At 43.4% G+C, this 14,793-nt stretch overlaps 1 protein-coding gene across 2 annotated transcripts in view; it reads left to right on the top strand.

Annotated features, from left to right (window-relative positions):
• Positions 1-14,793, top strand: part of tmtc1 (transmembrane O-mannosyltransferase targeting cadherins 1) — a 91,412-nt gene that overhangs the window by 63,503 nt on the left and 13,116 nt on the right. For both annotated transcript variants that reach the window (XM_026146481.1, XM_026146480.1), the window contains 6 exons: positions 2,280-2,423; positions 5,377-5,485; positions 5,606-5,708; positions 7,754-7,889; positions 11,515-11,659; positions 11,784-11,921. In XM_026146481.1, coding sequence (XP_026002266.1) covers positions 2,280-2,423; positions 5,377-5,485; positions 5,606-5,708; positions 7,754-7,889; positions 11,515-11,659; positions 11,784-11,921 — 775 coding nt within the window. The remainder of the gene's footprint in view (positions 1-2,279; positions 2,424-5,376; positions 5,486-5,605; positions 5,709-7,753; positions 7,890-11,514; positions 11,660-11,783; positions 11,922-14,793) is intronic.

Below are 14,793 nucleotides of genomic sequence, written 5' to 3'. Positions count from 1 at the left end.
CTCATCGTACTGTGACACCCCAACAGACCGCGTTGCTCTTAGCTGGGTTGTTTACTTGTGGGTTATAGGGTATTTAAAAGTACAATGGGAGGCAGAGCCTTCAGCTGTCAGGTCCCTCTCCTATGGATCCAGCTCCCAGTCCATGATTTGGGAGCCAGACACAGTCTCTACAGAGAGTGCAGAATTATTAGGCAAGTTGTATTTTTGAGGAATAATGTTATTATTGAACAACAACCATGTTCTCAATGAACCCAAAAAAACTCATTAATATCAAAGCTGAATGTTTTTGGAAGTAGTTTGCAGTTTGTTTTTAGTTTTAGCTATTTTAGGGGGATATCTGCGTGTGCAGGTGACTATTACTGTGCATAATTATTAGGCAACTTAACAAAAAACAAATATATACCCATTTCAATTATTTATTTTTACCAGTGAAACCAATATAACATCTCCACATTCACAAATATACATTTCTGACATTCAAAAACAAATCAGCGACCAATATAGCCACCTTTCTTTGCAAGGACACTCAAAAGCCTGCCATCCATGGATTCTGTCAGTGTTTTGATCTGTTCACCATCAACATTGCGTGCAGCAGCAACCACAGCCTCCCAGACACTGTTCAGAGAGGTGTACTGTTTTCCCTCCTTGTAAATCTCACATTTGATGATGGACCACAGGTTCTCAATGGGGTTCAGATCAGGTGAACAAGGAGGCCATGTCATTAGTTTTTCTTCTTTTATACCCTTTCTTGCAGCCACGCTGTGGAGTACTTGGACGCGTGTGATGGAGCATTGTCCTGCATGAAAATCATGTTTTTCTTGAAGGATGCAGACTTCTTCCTGTACCACTGCTTGAAGAAGGTGTCTTCCAGAAACTGGCAGTAGGACTGGGAGTTGAGCTTGACTCCATTATCGACCCGAAAAGGCCCCACAAGCTCATCTTTGATGATACCAGCCCAAACCAGTATTCCACCTCCACCTTGCTGGCGTCTGAGTCGGACTGGAGCTCTCTGCCCTTTACCAATCCAGCCACGGGCCCATCCATCTGGCCCATCAAGACTCACTCTCATTTCATCAGTCCATAAAACCTTAGAAAAACCAGTCTTGAGATATTTCTTGGCCCAGTCTTGACGTTTCAGCTTGTGTGTCTTGTTCAGTGGTGGTCGTCTTTCAGCCTTTCTTACCTTGGCCATGTCTCTGAGTATTGCACACCTTGTGCTTTTGGGCACTCCAGTGATGTTGCAGCTCTGAAATATGGCCAAACTGGTGGCAAGTGGCATCTTGGCAGCTGCACGCTTGACTTTTCTCAGTTCATGGGCAGTTATTTTGCTCCTTGGTTTTTCCACACGCTTCTTGCGACCCTGTTGACTATTTTGAATGAAACGCTTGATTGTTCGATGATCACGCTTCAGAAGCTTTGCAATTTTGAGACTGCTGCATCCCTCTGCAAGATATCTCACTATTTTTGACTTTTCTGAGCCTGTCAAGTCCTTCTTTTGACCCATTTTGCCAAAGGAAAAGAAGTTGCCTAATAATTATGCACACCTGATATAGGGTGTTGATGTCATTAGACCACACCCCTTCTCATTACAGATATGCACATCACCTAATATGCTTAATTGGTAGTAGGCTTTCGAGCCTATACAGCTTGGAGTAAGACAACATGCATGAAGAGGATGATGTGGACAAAATACTCATTTGCCTAATAATTCTGCACTCCCTGTATTTTCACCATCAAACTTAAAACTTTTCTTTTTGACAAAGCATATAGTTAGGGCTGGTCCTAACTATATGCTGCTTTAGGCTTAGGCTGCTGGGGGCTCCCAATAATGTAATTCTTAGTAAATTCAGTTCAATTTTACTTACTGTATTTTCCGCACTATACGGTGCACTTAAAATCCTTTAATTTTCTCAAAAATTGACAGTGTGCCTTATAATCCGGTGAGTAACATTGACATATCAATAACTTCATTTGTATGAAAGTTGCGTCCTTTACTTGAACGAGTATGTAGATGGCAGTCAGAGATATATACGTGTTTAACTTGCTCTGAAGCCACCACTGACGTGTTAAAAATTTGCCTCCTCATAAAAAGCTTCATGAGGGGATGAAACATGGCTTCAGAGCGTGTCATAAGATTCACATATGCGCAAAGTTTCAGGTAGGGCAAGTGTTGTTGACACATAAGACTATTATCAGTTAATTGGAGTGTGCTGTCCAGCATTCTCCAATGCTGATTATACAAAATGTTCTTGATCAATAGCATCCTCCTCTGCTCTCAGGTTATACCCCCGTCATGCCAGCGCCATGAATAATCTTGGCACTTTGACTCGCAGCCCAGAGGAGGCAGAGATGTACTACAGGAAAGCACTGGAAACCAACCCTCAGCACAACCGAGCTCTGTTTAACCTGGGAAACCTCTTTAAGTAAGAGATACACAAACAACAAGGTTGAAACGTGACCACCACTCATCACTACTTTCTAATTTTGGTTTGAACGTTGAACTTTTGGGAACTTTTTTGAATTTATTTACTATGCCTTATTGTTCCATCAGCAACATTCAATTCCTGCTTAAAGCTTCTGTTTTCCCTCAGCTCTGAAAAGTTGAGTTCAGTTGAGTTTAGTTTTAAAACTGAACTCAGTCTTGAGTTTCATGGCAAAGGCTGTATGTGGTATTTTTTTAGTTTTTTATTCTTAATAAATTTACAAGAATTTAATTTCAGAATAAGGCTGCAACATGACAAAATGTGGAACAAGTGAAACGCTTTGAGTAGATTTTGGATCCACTGTATGAAGAGTTGGTTAGCACCAAGATAAGACCTGAATGAGATTCTGTTAGCGATGGACTGTCGTAAGCATGTAGTGCTTGTTTTATTGGATATGACTGCTGCATTCAACACTGTGCATCATGACCTGCTGATGTCTCGACCAGAGATGGGCAGTAACGCGTTACTGTAATCTGATTACTTTTAATTAGATTACCGTTACTTTCCCGTAGGAACGCTGCGTTACTGCGTTACTAAAACCATGATTTTTTTTTTTTTGCAAGAATGTCTCATGACAGTGACGTAAGCGAGTGCGCTGTTTGTGACAACAGCTGTGTGCATATCAACAATGGATCATATATCAATTGTGGGAGAGAGTATGAGCGTGCAGCGTTGAAAGCGTGGAAGTACTGACCTTACTTTGAGTTTGATCCCATAAAAAGTGACAAAAACATTAGCGTCCGCTGTGCGTGGGAAGAAAACTTTTTACAGCCAAAAAAACCCTAAACTTCCAAGCAAGCACAGAGTGCGCAACGACGTAATGGGAAATTCACAGAGAAACTCGCGGATTCTTCCACTGACCGCGGCACACCTGCACCAGGGTAAACCTCCGCCTACCCCCAGTCCTGCTTTACAGGTTAAAATAGAGCAACAGGACCGCTGAGTCTTTGACTTTATTTATTTTCTGCTGCGTTTTACTTGCATCTATTTGAAAGACTGAGTGTAAACACAAAAAAAATTATTTTATGTGCTGGAATGTGCAGAAAATAGGTTTAAATGTTAAACAAATTTCTTCCAGTCAGAGAATGGTGCATATAATTAAATTTTTGCTTGATGCATAAAGTTAAAAGATTAAAACTGATAAAACAAGATTTAAAAAAAGAGACTTTTCCATTTGATTACATTTTGTATGATGGATTATGCAGAAAAAATAGAATTGGGCTGAAAGATCTATCGCTTTATCACCTCTTCAGGTTGTAAATCGTGTTTTTAAAAAGTAACTAAGTAACTAAGTAGTTAATTACTTTTGAAAATAAGTAATCAGTAAAGTAACGGGATTACTTTTTTGGGGAAGTAATCAGTAATTAGTTAACAAGTAACTTGACCAACACTGGTCTCGAGTACAGCATTGTGTAGGATTTTCCATCTTGGCACTTTGGTGAATAAAATCATATCTCTCTAACAGGAGCTTTTCTGTTAAGTTGGGTTCGGCTTCATCCTCTGTGGCCCCTCTGCTATGGGGCGTACCGCAGGGATCTATTCTTGGGCCATTGCTGTTTTCATTGTGTCTCCTGCCACTGGGTGTGATCTGTGACACAACGGGTAAAAGAAAATTTGAGCACATTACTCTGGTTCTAGCCTCTTTACACTGGCTTTGAACTGAATTTAGAATCTAATTTAAAATCCTCTTAGTGGTTTTAAATCCTTAATTGGTCTGGCAGGGTATATTTGCCCTGTGCCCCCCCTTGTTCATGAGCAGGTGTTGCTTTCAGTCCCTAAATCATGGCTGAAACTTAGAGGAGACCAAGCATTCTCTATGGTGGCCCGAAGCTTTGGAACGATCTTCCTCTTCACATCAGGCAGTCTACATCAGTGGTTGTTTTTAAATCCAGCTTCACAGAGTCGTGGCTAACTGCGCTAACTCCGGACTCACACGTAAACATGGATGGTTTTCATCTGATCCGGGCCGACAGAACAACGGAGAGTGGTAAGAAGAGAGGAGGGGGTCTGGCTGTGTTTGTGAACGATAGATGGTGTAACTCTGGGCATCTATCTATCTATCTATCAAAGAGACGCTATGCTGTAAGGACATTGAGCTGCTAGCGGTTAGCATGAGACCGTACTATCTGTGTGTAAACCATGAAGGTTTACACATGTCATTGTGATAGCTGTGTATGTCCCGCCCTCTGCTAGCGCTGCAGCAGCCTGCGAGGTCCTGCACACTGTAACCAGCAGACTCCAAACACAGCACCCTCAGGCCCTTTTCCTGATCTCTGGGGACTTTAATCACATCTCCCTGTCCTCCACTCTCCCCACCTTCACCCAGTATGTTACCTGCCACACCAGAGACAATAAAACATTGGACTTATTGTATGCCAACACCAAGGAGGTATACAGCTCATCACCTCTTGCTCCCCTGGGGGGCTCAGATCACAACCTGGTTCATCTCCAGCCTGTGTATAAACCTCTAGTACACAGAGAACCAGTTGTGAAAGGCACAGTTAGGAAATAGTCGGCAGAGACTGAAGAGGCTATGAGGGACTGTTTCCGTTCTACTGTGTGGGACAACCTTTGCAGCCCTTTGGAGGATGACCTCCAGCCATGGATAAATCCTGAAATTAAGGCTCTCCTCAAGAAGCCGCCAACACAGCGCCGGGGGAGCAGTATTCGGTGCATTTGAACCCCTGTGGGTTCATGGGGCAAACACTCTACCTACTGAGCTATCTCCTCCTTGTAGAAACAAAATACTTTGAGCACTCAGAGTTGAAAAACACTATATAATGACGATAACAGAGTATTGCTGTTATTATGATAATGAGGATATAATGATAAAAATGCTGTTAATGGAATTGATGATGATGATAATGATGCTAATGCTGAGTGATGTCTACAGATCTCAGGGGAAGGAGAAAGAAGCTGAGGCTCTGCTCAAGGACTCGATTCGCTTTGGTCCACATTTTGCTGATGCTTACTCCAGTTTGGCATCACTCTATGCTGAACAGGTAACTCAAACCACAAACAAAAATGTACATACATTGTAATGTATCACATTCTATTACTGTGCCTGAAAGGCTGTTGTAACTCTTTTTAATCCTTTCTGATTGTTCTTTGTTCTCCCACAGAAACGCTTTTCTGAAGCCAATGAAGTTTATTTAAAAGGTATAGAGAACTGTCCCGACAGCTCCGACCTGCATAACAACTACGGCGTGTTTCTGGTGGATACGGGTGAGTTGAACCTTCCAGTTTTCCAAACGCAGGCTTACTTTAACTAAAAGATTCAAACACTGACCATATATAAGCCTGTTTTAAAGGACTTCATTTTTCTTCCTTTCAGAATTTAAAAAATGAACCCGCAGCCAGAGAACTGAGCCTTAATATAATAATCTATACTGTATCAAAATTTGAGTGGGCTTCTGATTAACACCCCAGAGAAATTCACATTTAGCAACAATTTCAAAAAATGAATGTAAGTATTTGGCCCTTTGGTAATCAAATATTAAACTGGTGGAAGAAAAACGAAAAATACATATATAAAGCACCTCTATGTCACGGCGGAGCACCTGGGGGTGTTTGAGGTGTGGACCCAAAAGCGGGTTCATACCTCAAAAAATGAAGTGTAACATAAGGCAAACCGTTTATTTAGGGTGATAACAAAAACAAAGGCAAAGGCGAACTGAGGCAAAGAATAATAAACCTAAACTGGGAACAGCTAGAACAAGACAAGAAAACTGTGACATGAACCTGAACAGAAGCATGAAAAACGCAGACTTGACAAAACATGAAAAATCCATAGACATGAGGCGAGCAGACGACCTGACACTTAACAGAGGGACGCAGAGGACTTAGATACAAGGGTAACGACTAATCTGACTGAGCTGGAGCTGTTTTGCAAAGAAGAATGGGCAAGGATTTCAGTCTGTAGATGTGCAAAGCTGGTAGAGACAGACCCTAAAAGACTGGCAGCTGTAACTGCAGCAAAAGGTGGTTCTACGACTCAGGGGGCTGAATAATTACACACACCCCACTTTGCAGTTATTTATTTGTAAAAAATGTTTGGAATCATGTCTGATTTTCGTTCCACTTCTCACGTGTGCACCACTTTGTGTTGGTCTTTCACCTGGAATTCCAATAAAATTGATTCATGTTTGTGGCTGTAATGTGACAAAATGTGGAAAAGTTCAAGGGGGCCGAATACTTTTCCAAGCCACTGTAACTTAAAGTAAAACAAACCACTCAGAGGACAGGAAGACTAGTAAATAAGGAGACACAGAAGAAACATAAACTAGGCAAAAACCCAATGAAGACAAACTAATTATGATATTAGAACTTAACATTATATCAATATATAATAAGCAATAAAAATACAAAAAAACTCAAAAATGCTGGGTCACGGACCGAGCCCCTTGACACTCGGGTCCACTCAGTGGAAGAATTGTATGAGATTATCTCTCCAAAATAAAAGTTTGTGCTAAAAAACAGACCCGAGTCTGTCAAATGCTAGGGACAATGTGGTAACATAATGGCTGAGCATTACCATATATTATACCGCATATTTTGCATATGTATTAACAGAAAGAGAACAGAATGGAAATAAAAGAGGGACTGAGAAAGAAAAACATGGACAGAGAGCTACTTGTACTGGTCAATATTTTGACTGTTTTGCCCTTTTTCACAAAGTATATGCTTATAGACTGCTCAAAAAACATTGTTTGATGGACGTCTCAATGCATTCTCAATCAGGTAAGTAAATCTCCAAAGGTTGATTCTGTTGATCTGGACATTTTCAGTGGGAGAAATGTTTCATCACTCATCCAAGTGGCTTCTTCAGTCTCAGCTGACTGAAGTTTTCCCCAATCTTATAAACAGTACAGCACAATGACTGAAACCAGCCCACTAAAGGAACAATGAGCTTGGAGGTGCTAGTTTCAGTCATTATGCAAATGTACTGTACCACTGAAAACGCTACGACCAGATGAACAGAATCAACTTTTGGAGATTGTTCGATGGAAATAAAAAAATTATCAACCTACAGAGGGTTAAATTCAAAAGACACCCTACATCAAAGTCCATTTTGCAGAAATGTCATTGCAGCAACTGAAATTGTTTACGGTAGTTTGCGGCTGCTGATGGGGTTGCAAATTAATACAATGCCAATGTTCTTCACTGATAGGAAGTGACACACCAGCGTGCTCTTTAATTCACTCCTCCCCATAACACTTCTTTCCTTTCCTCCCTCTTTTCATTCATTCTTACACTTTCGTTTCCCCCAGGAGAAGGACAGCGGGCAGCTGCTCACTACCAGCAAGCTGTGCGACTCAAACCGGCACATTACGTAGCCATGGTAAACCTGGGCCGTCTGCTCCGATCGTCCAATGAGAATAAAGAAGCTGAGTCTTGGTACAAAAGGTGAGCAAAATAGTTTTTCTAAGAAGAACAAAAGTATCTGTCAGCAAAAGTACCTATCTGTGCTGCCGTGTGGCTAAAAATGAGTTTCACATACATGTTCAGAACATTCAGAATTGACAGGATCCAAAAATAATAGAATCCTCAGTGCACGACAGGAATACACTCGACAGAGCCTTACAAAACTCTGTTGTTCAGCTCCTGTCAGAAAAACTCTCTCATATGATTAGACACTCAGAGTGGCGAGTTTAACACATTTCTTCTCGTGAAAAGGAGCAAAAGTCTTTGCCAGTGCTCGTCAGGGCGATCCTGTCGAGCCTTTTTATTGTCATGGTGTGCTGTGGCAGGCACGATGTAGGACCCAAACGCAGGCCCCGGAGACAGAATGATAAACTAAAAGAGGCATCTTTATTGCACTGTAGTAAAAAGGATAATAGAAGCAAAAATCCAATCCGGACTAGACCCTGAACAAAGGGAACACGGAGCACAGGGACAGGAGTAACAAACTGCAAGATGAAACACGACTGACTAGGGAACAAGAAAATAAACATGACAGAACTAAACCTACACTAAACATGAGGGGCACAGGAACCAAAACCTAAGAACTAGAGATCATCTAGAAATACAAAACAGAAACCAAAACACTAGCAGTCATAAGCCACGATGAAAATCGAAGATCACTAATAGTACGAAATTCAAAACACTGTCACCGACCCAGGACCGTGACATTTATACATTTCTCTAATCTTGTTCTGGGAAAAGAAATGTGTCAAAAGAAATCAGTTTACTTACACATCGTGCTAGAATACTTGTAACCAATCCCCTGCTCTCTCTGTCCTGGTCGTTGTGTCCTTGGGCAAGACACTTCACCTACCGCCTACTGGTGATGGCCAGAGGGGCCGATGGCGCGATATGGCAGCCTTCTGTCAGTCTGCCCCAGGGCAGCTGTGGCTACAACTGTAGCTGCCTCCACCAATATTGCTCTGTATCTATAAATTCCAGGTCATACAAATGAATGATGAAGAGTCATCGAAGCACGTTTCTTTTTCCAAAATGCTTTTCCTGAAGTTGTTGAGTGTTGTTTCATGCCGATATCCAGTCCCCCTTTGCTATGTAACATATCACCTGTGAGGGCAGCTGTTTTTGGATCAGTATCTGTTGAGGTTTGTGCTGTGGCAGGCCCAAATGCAGGACTTGTACGTGTAAAGGTAAACTCAAAGCAGAAGTTTTATTTGCTGAGAAAAACTCTCACACTGAATACTAGAAACTCAAACCAGAAAAGTTACCAGGGACACTGAAATCACCAAATAGAATCCAAGCACAAACTTTTGGGTGTTCTAGATGTTTCCTAGATGACATCTTGGCTCATTGTGTAGACTGGGCCATCAAACTCATTTCGCGGGCCACATACAGCCCACTTTCACCTTAACTGGGACAGACCAGTGAAATTCCCCTTTCTGTAGAGAATATGTCTGTGAAGGTTCTCAGTCATCCAGGAGCTTAGAAAGAAAAGCGTCTGGACTACTTTAAGTTTCATTTCAAGGAGCTTCTTCAGCTCTGAGAGCAACTGGTGAACAGTTCCAGATTTTAAGCCCTATGGGTGTGTGTCCCTAAGAGGGGCCTGGACGCCCTATTGGTCCTCTACCTAATCACATGAGGTAAGGTGTGAAAACGATTGCATAAACTATGGATTTACATCACCCTCCCAGTCATTTTCCTGCTGCTGGCCTCCCCCTCCCAAACAGCAGTTTGAGTAACAGGTTAGAGGGTTTTTTTTCTTGTGCACGGCATCAGTCAGTGTCTGTGGAAAATGGATGGGACAGATGATAAACTCCAGCTCGAATGACGAAGCAGGAAGAAATTTCTTCAAAAGTGGGACACTTGGAGCGACAGGTTTAATGCCTTTGTTCTCTTTCAAAGGAAGAAACGACAACATAGTTAAAGTCTATGTGTGAGTGCACTTCAGGGCGATCCTGCTGAGCCTTTTTATGCGTCTCTCTGTTCATACACTTGTTCTGGGAAAAGATATGTGTCAAAAGAAATCAGTTTAGTTACACTGCGTGCTGGAATACCAGACAGCAGAGAGAGACATAGCATGGAGTGAAGCACAGACAGAGAGAGACTCCTCTTTCTGCGGGTTGTTCTTGTGGTCTGAACTAGGACTGGGCAATATGGCCCAAAATTCATATCTCGATATTCTTTAGCTGGATGGTGATATATGATATATATCTCGATATTTTTTTAAAGCCATAAAGTAAGAACAAAAAGAGAGTTCTTCGCCAAAGCTGTGTCCCAGATCTCACACAGGCACTTTTATTAACATACAGCGCAGATGTACAAGAAAAAATTACTCAGAAATAAATTATCAGCATTTATTAAATAATAATGCTCCATAAATAAAATAAAACAATGTTGTTTTTGTCCATAACAAAAAGCTCACAATTGTGCAGTCAAAATGTAAACTAACAGACGCTGAGCATAGGGCTGCTCGATATAACGATATATATATCGGATGACGATATAAAAACGTCTATCGTTTCATTTTACGCTGTCGTTTGTTTCGTGGTGTCGCAAAATAAACTGTTTACGGGAATATTTTTTTATCGTTTTGATGGTCACTGTAGTGGCTTTATTAATTTGTTAAAGTTCTCTTTCTCTTATATGTAATATAACCACACTACGGACGGACAAGCGCCTGTTTTTATGTGTTGCCGTTAGCAACAACGACAGTAAAACAATGGCATGGCTCCGCCGTCTGCTTGTTTGTTTTGCATATTAACCTTTCACAATAAAGCTGAAGATCCTGTTGAGACTCTTTAAAATAAACTGAATCACGTGAAAAATGCAGAGTATTTACGGATGAGAAGCCAAAAAGAGTCGCCAGGTGCTAAAAATAAAAATGGACGAAAGAGAGGCAAACTTGCAGCTCCACAAGTATAATTATAACGTAACATAGACTATATCGATATAAACGATATTGTCACATCTCACATCTCATATCGATATATTTAAAAACTCGATATATCGCCCAGTCCTAGTCTGAACCCAGAAATTAAATTGATATTGGCAATCAAATTACTGAAACACTTTTAAGCACGATTGCTCAGTTGTTATCACTTTGCTTTGAGGCACCTGCTGTTGTTGTGTTTTGTCATTGTTTGAATAAAATTGAAATTGAATTGAATTTTGCTTCATGCAAGGATTTCTTTGAGGAACTTTGAGTCCTTAACCGAGGCATAGACCTATAACTGGAATTAAACACTGGAGGTTCCCACTGGTCCTAATATTTAGGATGGGTTAAGAGAATAATCTTCTTATGGGGATCAAAAAGCTGGCGTCTTTCTGGGACCCTTTAAAGTTGTGACATTCAGATGAAGTACTCCAGGGTTTACAACAAGTTTGTATATATAGTGGGTCATGTACAGGTCCGAGTCCCCTGCACAGAAACCCTGATATCCATCCAACCATTAGTAAAAAAGGTTAAAATGCATAGAATAAAGTGCTTTCTTGAATTATGTGTGAATGGGTAAATGAGGTTTAATACAGTTGTTTTCAGATGCCAGTCTGTCTACCATTGAGTCTCTAATCCCCTCCATTGAAAACCATGACCTTTGACCTTTGTATGAAGGGCACTGCAGGTGACAAGGAAGGTGGACATTCTGACACCACTTGGAGCATTATACTACAATACAGGTCGCTACGAGGAGGCTTTGCAGGTGTACAGAGAAGCTGTGGCCCTGCAACCGGAGAGCACCGACATCTGGCTGGCTCTCGTGAGTAGGCATACATACTCAGACTTACTAAGAATAGCATTTAGTTTCTTGTGCGTTAGTTGGAAAGGAGACCACGTGCTAACCATAACTTGTTTCACACAAAAACTCTCTATGTATGTTTCAGGCTCAGGTTTTAGCAATGGCTGGTCGTACCAAAGAGGCAGAGAAGATGATGCTCGATGTCATATCCAGAAAAGGCAACTGCATAGAATGTTACCGCCTCCTGTCTGCAATCTACAGCAAGCGTGGCAACTACACAGAGGTAGGTATCGCGTCTGCTTTACATAAGAGCAACTGCTAATGATCTTTCTGAATCTGTTGTGTTAGCACCAGCAGCGTGTACGGCCGTCAGTGTTTATGACCCAGTTTGACAGAAGAGATGGTAAATGGACTGGTAGTTATATGGCGCCTTTCTACTCCAACTGAGCACTCAAAGCACTTTTTAGTACAAGCTGCAATCACTCTCAAAAATATTCATACAAGAGTCATCAGGACACTTGTATCCACTGACACTCCGATGCATTGGTATCTTTTTTTTTTTTTTGCCTGTCCCATTTGGTTCTTTAGCCGTCAGAATTGTTGTCTGAAGACCAACAAGGATACCCAATGGATTTATTTTGCCAAATGGATCATCGTGGCATTGCCGTATTGGTCCATTTGATCGACCTTTGTTTTTATTATTTATTTTATTTTATTTTCAATTGTTACAGACGGGACAGACATGAGTCAGGGATAGGAAAGGGAGAAAGAAAGAGGAAGGAAAAGAAAAACAGAAGGGGAGAGGGACAGTGAGAAAGGGGGGGAGAAAAAATAAAATCTCCTGGATCACCTTTTGAGAGAAGAAGAATAGAAAACAAGCAAAAAAAAACCAAAGCAACATACTAAACACAACACCATCGCATTAATCTAGCTAAGTGTAAACAGCAGTAAATACTAAATATTCAATGTTGTTGTGCAGCACGCAGGACAGACAGCGCACAATGTGCTTTGAAGTAGCAGCCAAGAAAGGTGTAATTTAAGTCTACGAACAGTGAACACCCGTGTGCACACCTGTGTGGATCAGCGCGCTTGTATTCAAAAGGTTTCCACATGTAATGGTCTGCAAGAGGATGTAGAGAGCCATAGCCCCGCCCCCCAGGGCATGAAGCAGGCATGGAGGAGATCCAGGCCCCAGACATCCAGAGGCCCCAGAGTGCGAGAGCCCAAGGAGGACCACCGGAGGGCATCCGTGCCACCCTCATGGGAAGGGCTGAGGATCCCCAGACGAGGCATCACCCAGTAGCCACCGAGCAGAAGCTAGACGGGGCTGCACCGGCGTGCCCACCGGCTCTGCCGGCAGCCAGCTGTGTCAGAGTGAACCGAGCCGCAGGCCCAGAGGCCGGAGGCCCGAGGGCCCCCCGCACCCCGGAGGAGGCCTGACTGAGCAACAGGCGCCAGGCCCCGCCAGGTAGCCACCGGGAGTGAGCCGGTACATACCTGAGTGCCCAGCCCCAGACACCAAGAACCACCAATGCACCGACCCCTGAGGGCATCAGTCACCGGCAGGGAGTGTGGTGAGGTGAGATAGGCCCTGGAGGGCCTGGGAGTTCCCAGAGAGGTGGAGTCTAAGACCCGACCTGACATATAGACACAGACAAACAGGCACACACAGACACAAACATGCATTCCCACCCTCATGCACACATATACAAACACTCAGCACTCACCCAACGTAAGGATTGGACATGTACACACAATCACACTCCCCAAACATGCTCTATACCCCGGGTCCAGGTACCCTCGCCCCCAGAGGGGGAGACAGAACCCAGACCCAAGAGATGTTACCCTTCCCCCCGGGGTGGAGGCAAGCAGACCGTCCCAGGCTCCGCAGCAGCAGGGAGGCCAATCGGACAGCCAACATCTCCTCCCAGCCCCCCCGCCCCGATGGCTAGCAGAGAACGGGGGTGTGTGAAGACCCCATACCTCCCTCCCCCCGCTCATGTGTAGTGTTGCTGCGTGTTGTTTAAAGTGCATTTAAAACAAGGGAGAGCATGGTGCTGCTGCTGCCAGAGAGCAGCAGGTGTCAGCACGGCCCTTCCCGAGAACCCTCAATGTCTACATGGATTTAAAATTGAGAGGTGGGCACCGGTGCCAGAGGTAGGTTTGAGTATACAGACCGTCCACTGGACGCCGTTAACGTGCCCACCCTCAAGGCCCTATATATATGTGTGTGTTATGAGAGTGTAAGTAATGTGGATGTCTAAGTTGTGAGATAAAATTGAGGCACAGGTGGCCAGAAGGGGACAGAGGGGGGGGAATGTCTCCCCTGCACCCTGGTGACACACCCGCACCCCAAGGCCCTACCTGTGTGGGTGAGTGTGGTGGAGCGGGAAGAGGGAGGTAGCCAGGGATGGGGAGGAAAAGGAGGGAGGGGAGGATGCCCCTCCCTAGGGCCAGCTCCCCCGCTGGCCCCAGTAGGCACCCCCGTCCTCTGGTACCCACCAAGGCAAGGGAGCCCAGGTCCATCCAGACCGGGGCCTACGGTAGCACTGCCAAGCCCCACAGGACCCGGGGCAGCCCACCCTACCCCACCGCAGAGGAAACTGTACCCACCCCAACATTCAATCGTCTCCCATACTACACAAGACAACAGACACCCAGGTTAAGTTTATTCTCCACCTTTCCTATGTCTCTCCCCCACCTGCAGAGTGGACTCCTGCAAGGATGCATTGGTATCTTGCCTAAGAATTCTTTGACATGTAGATAGGGTTAGGTATTGTTTAGGTTTTATCCGATACCGGTGCCAAACCGGTACTTTTGAAACTGTGCCGGTGCTTAAACGGTGCTCGAACTGGTGCTTAAAGAATGGAGAACACAAACTTTGTCCAAAAACCTCTCATGTGTAGCTGTTTTTTTGTAAAAAGATAACAATGTTAGCCTTTTCTGCAGCTATGGGGCATATATGGTATCACTCTTGGCTGGAAGCAGTGCTTAAACAATGGAAAAAACACAAACTTTGTCCAAAAACCTCTCATGTTTAACTGTTTTCCACTTTTTCTTTGGTCATTTTTGGCCAGGGTGAAGGGAGTACCTGCCATCAAACAAGAAGACAGCCGCATGTAGCTATGATGATGTTTGCTAGTTCACCTTACATG

The sequence above is a fragment of the Astatotilapia calliptera genome, chromosome 17 (assembly GCF_900246225.1).
Source record: "Astatotilapia calliptera chromosome 17, fAstCal1.2, whole genome shotgun sequence".
Classification (NCBI taxonomy): Eukaryota; Metazoa; Chordata; class Actinopteri; order Cichliformes; family Cichlidae; genus Astatotilapia; species Astatotilapia calliptera.
Note: the sequence above shows the minus strand (reverse complement) of the source record. Positions and strands in the feature narration are given on the sequence as shown.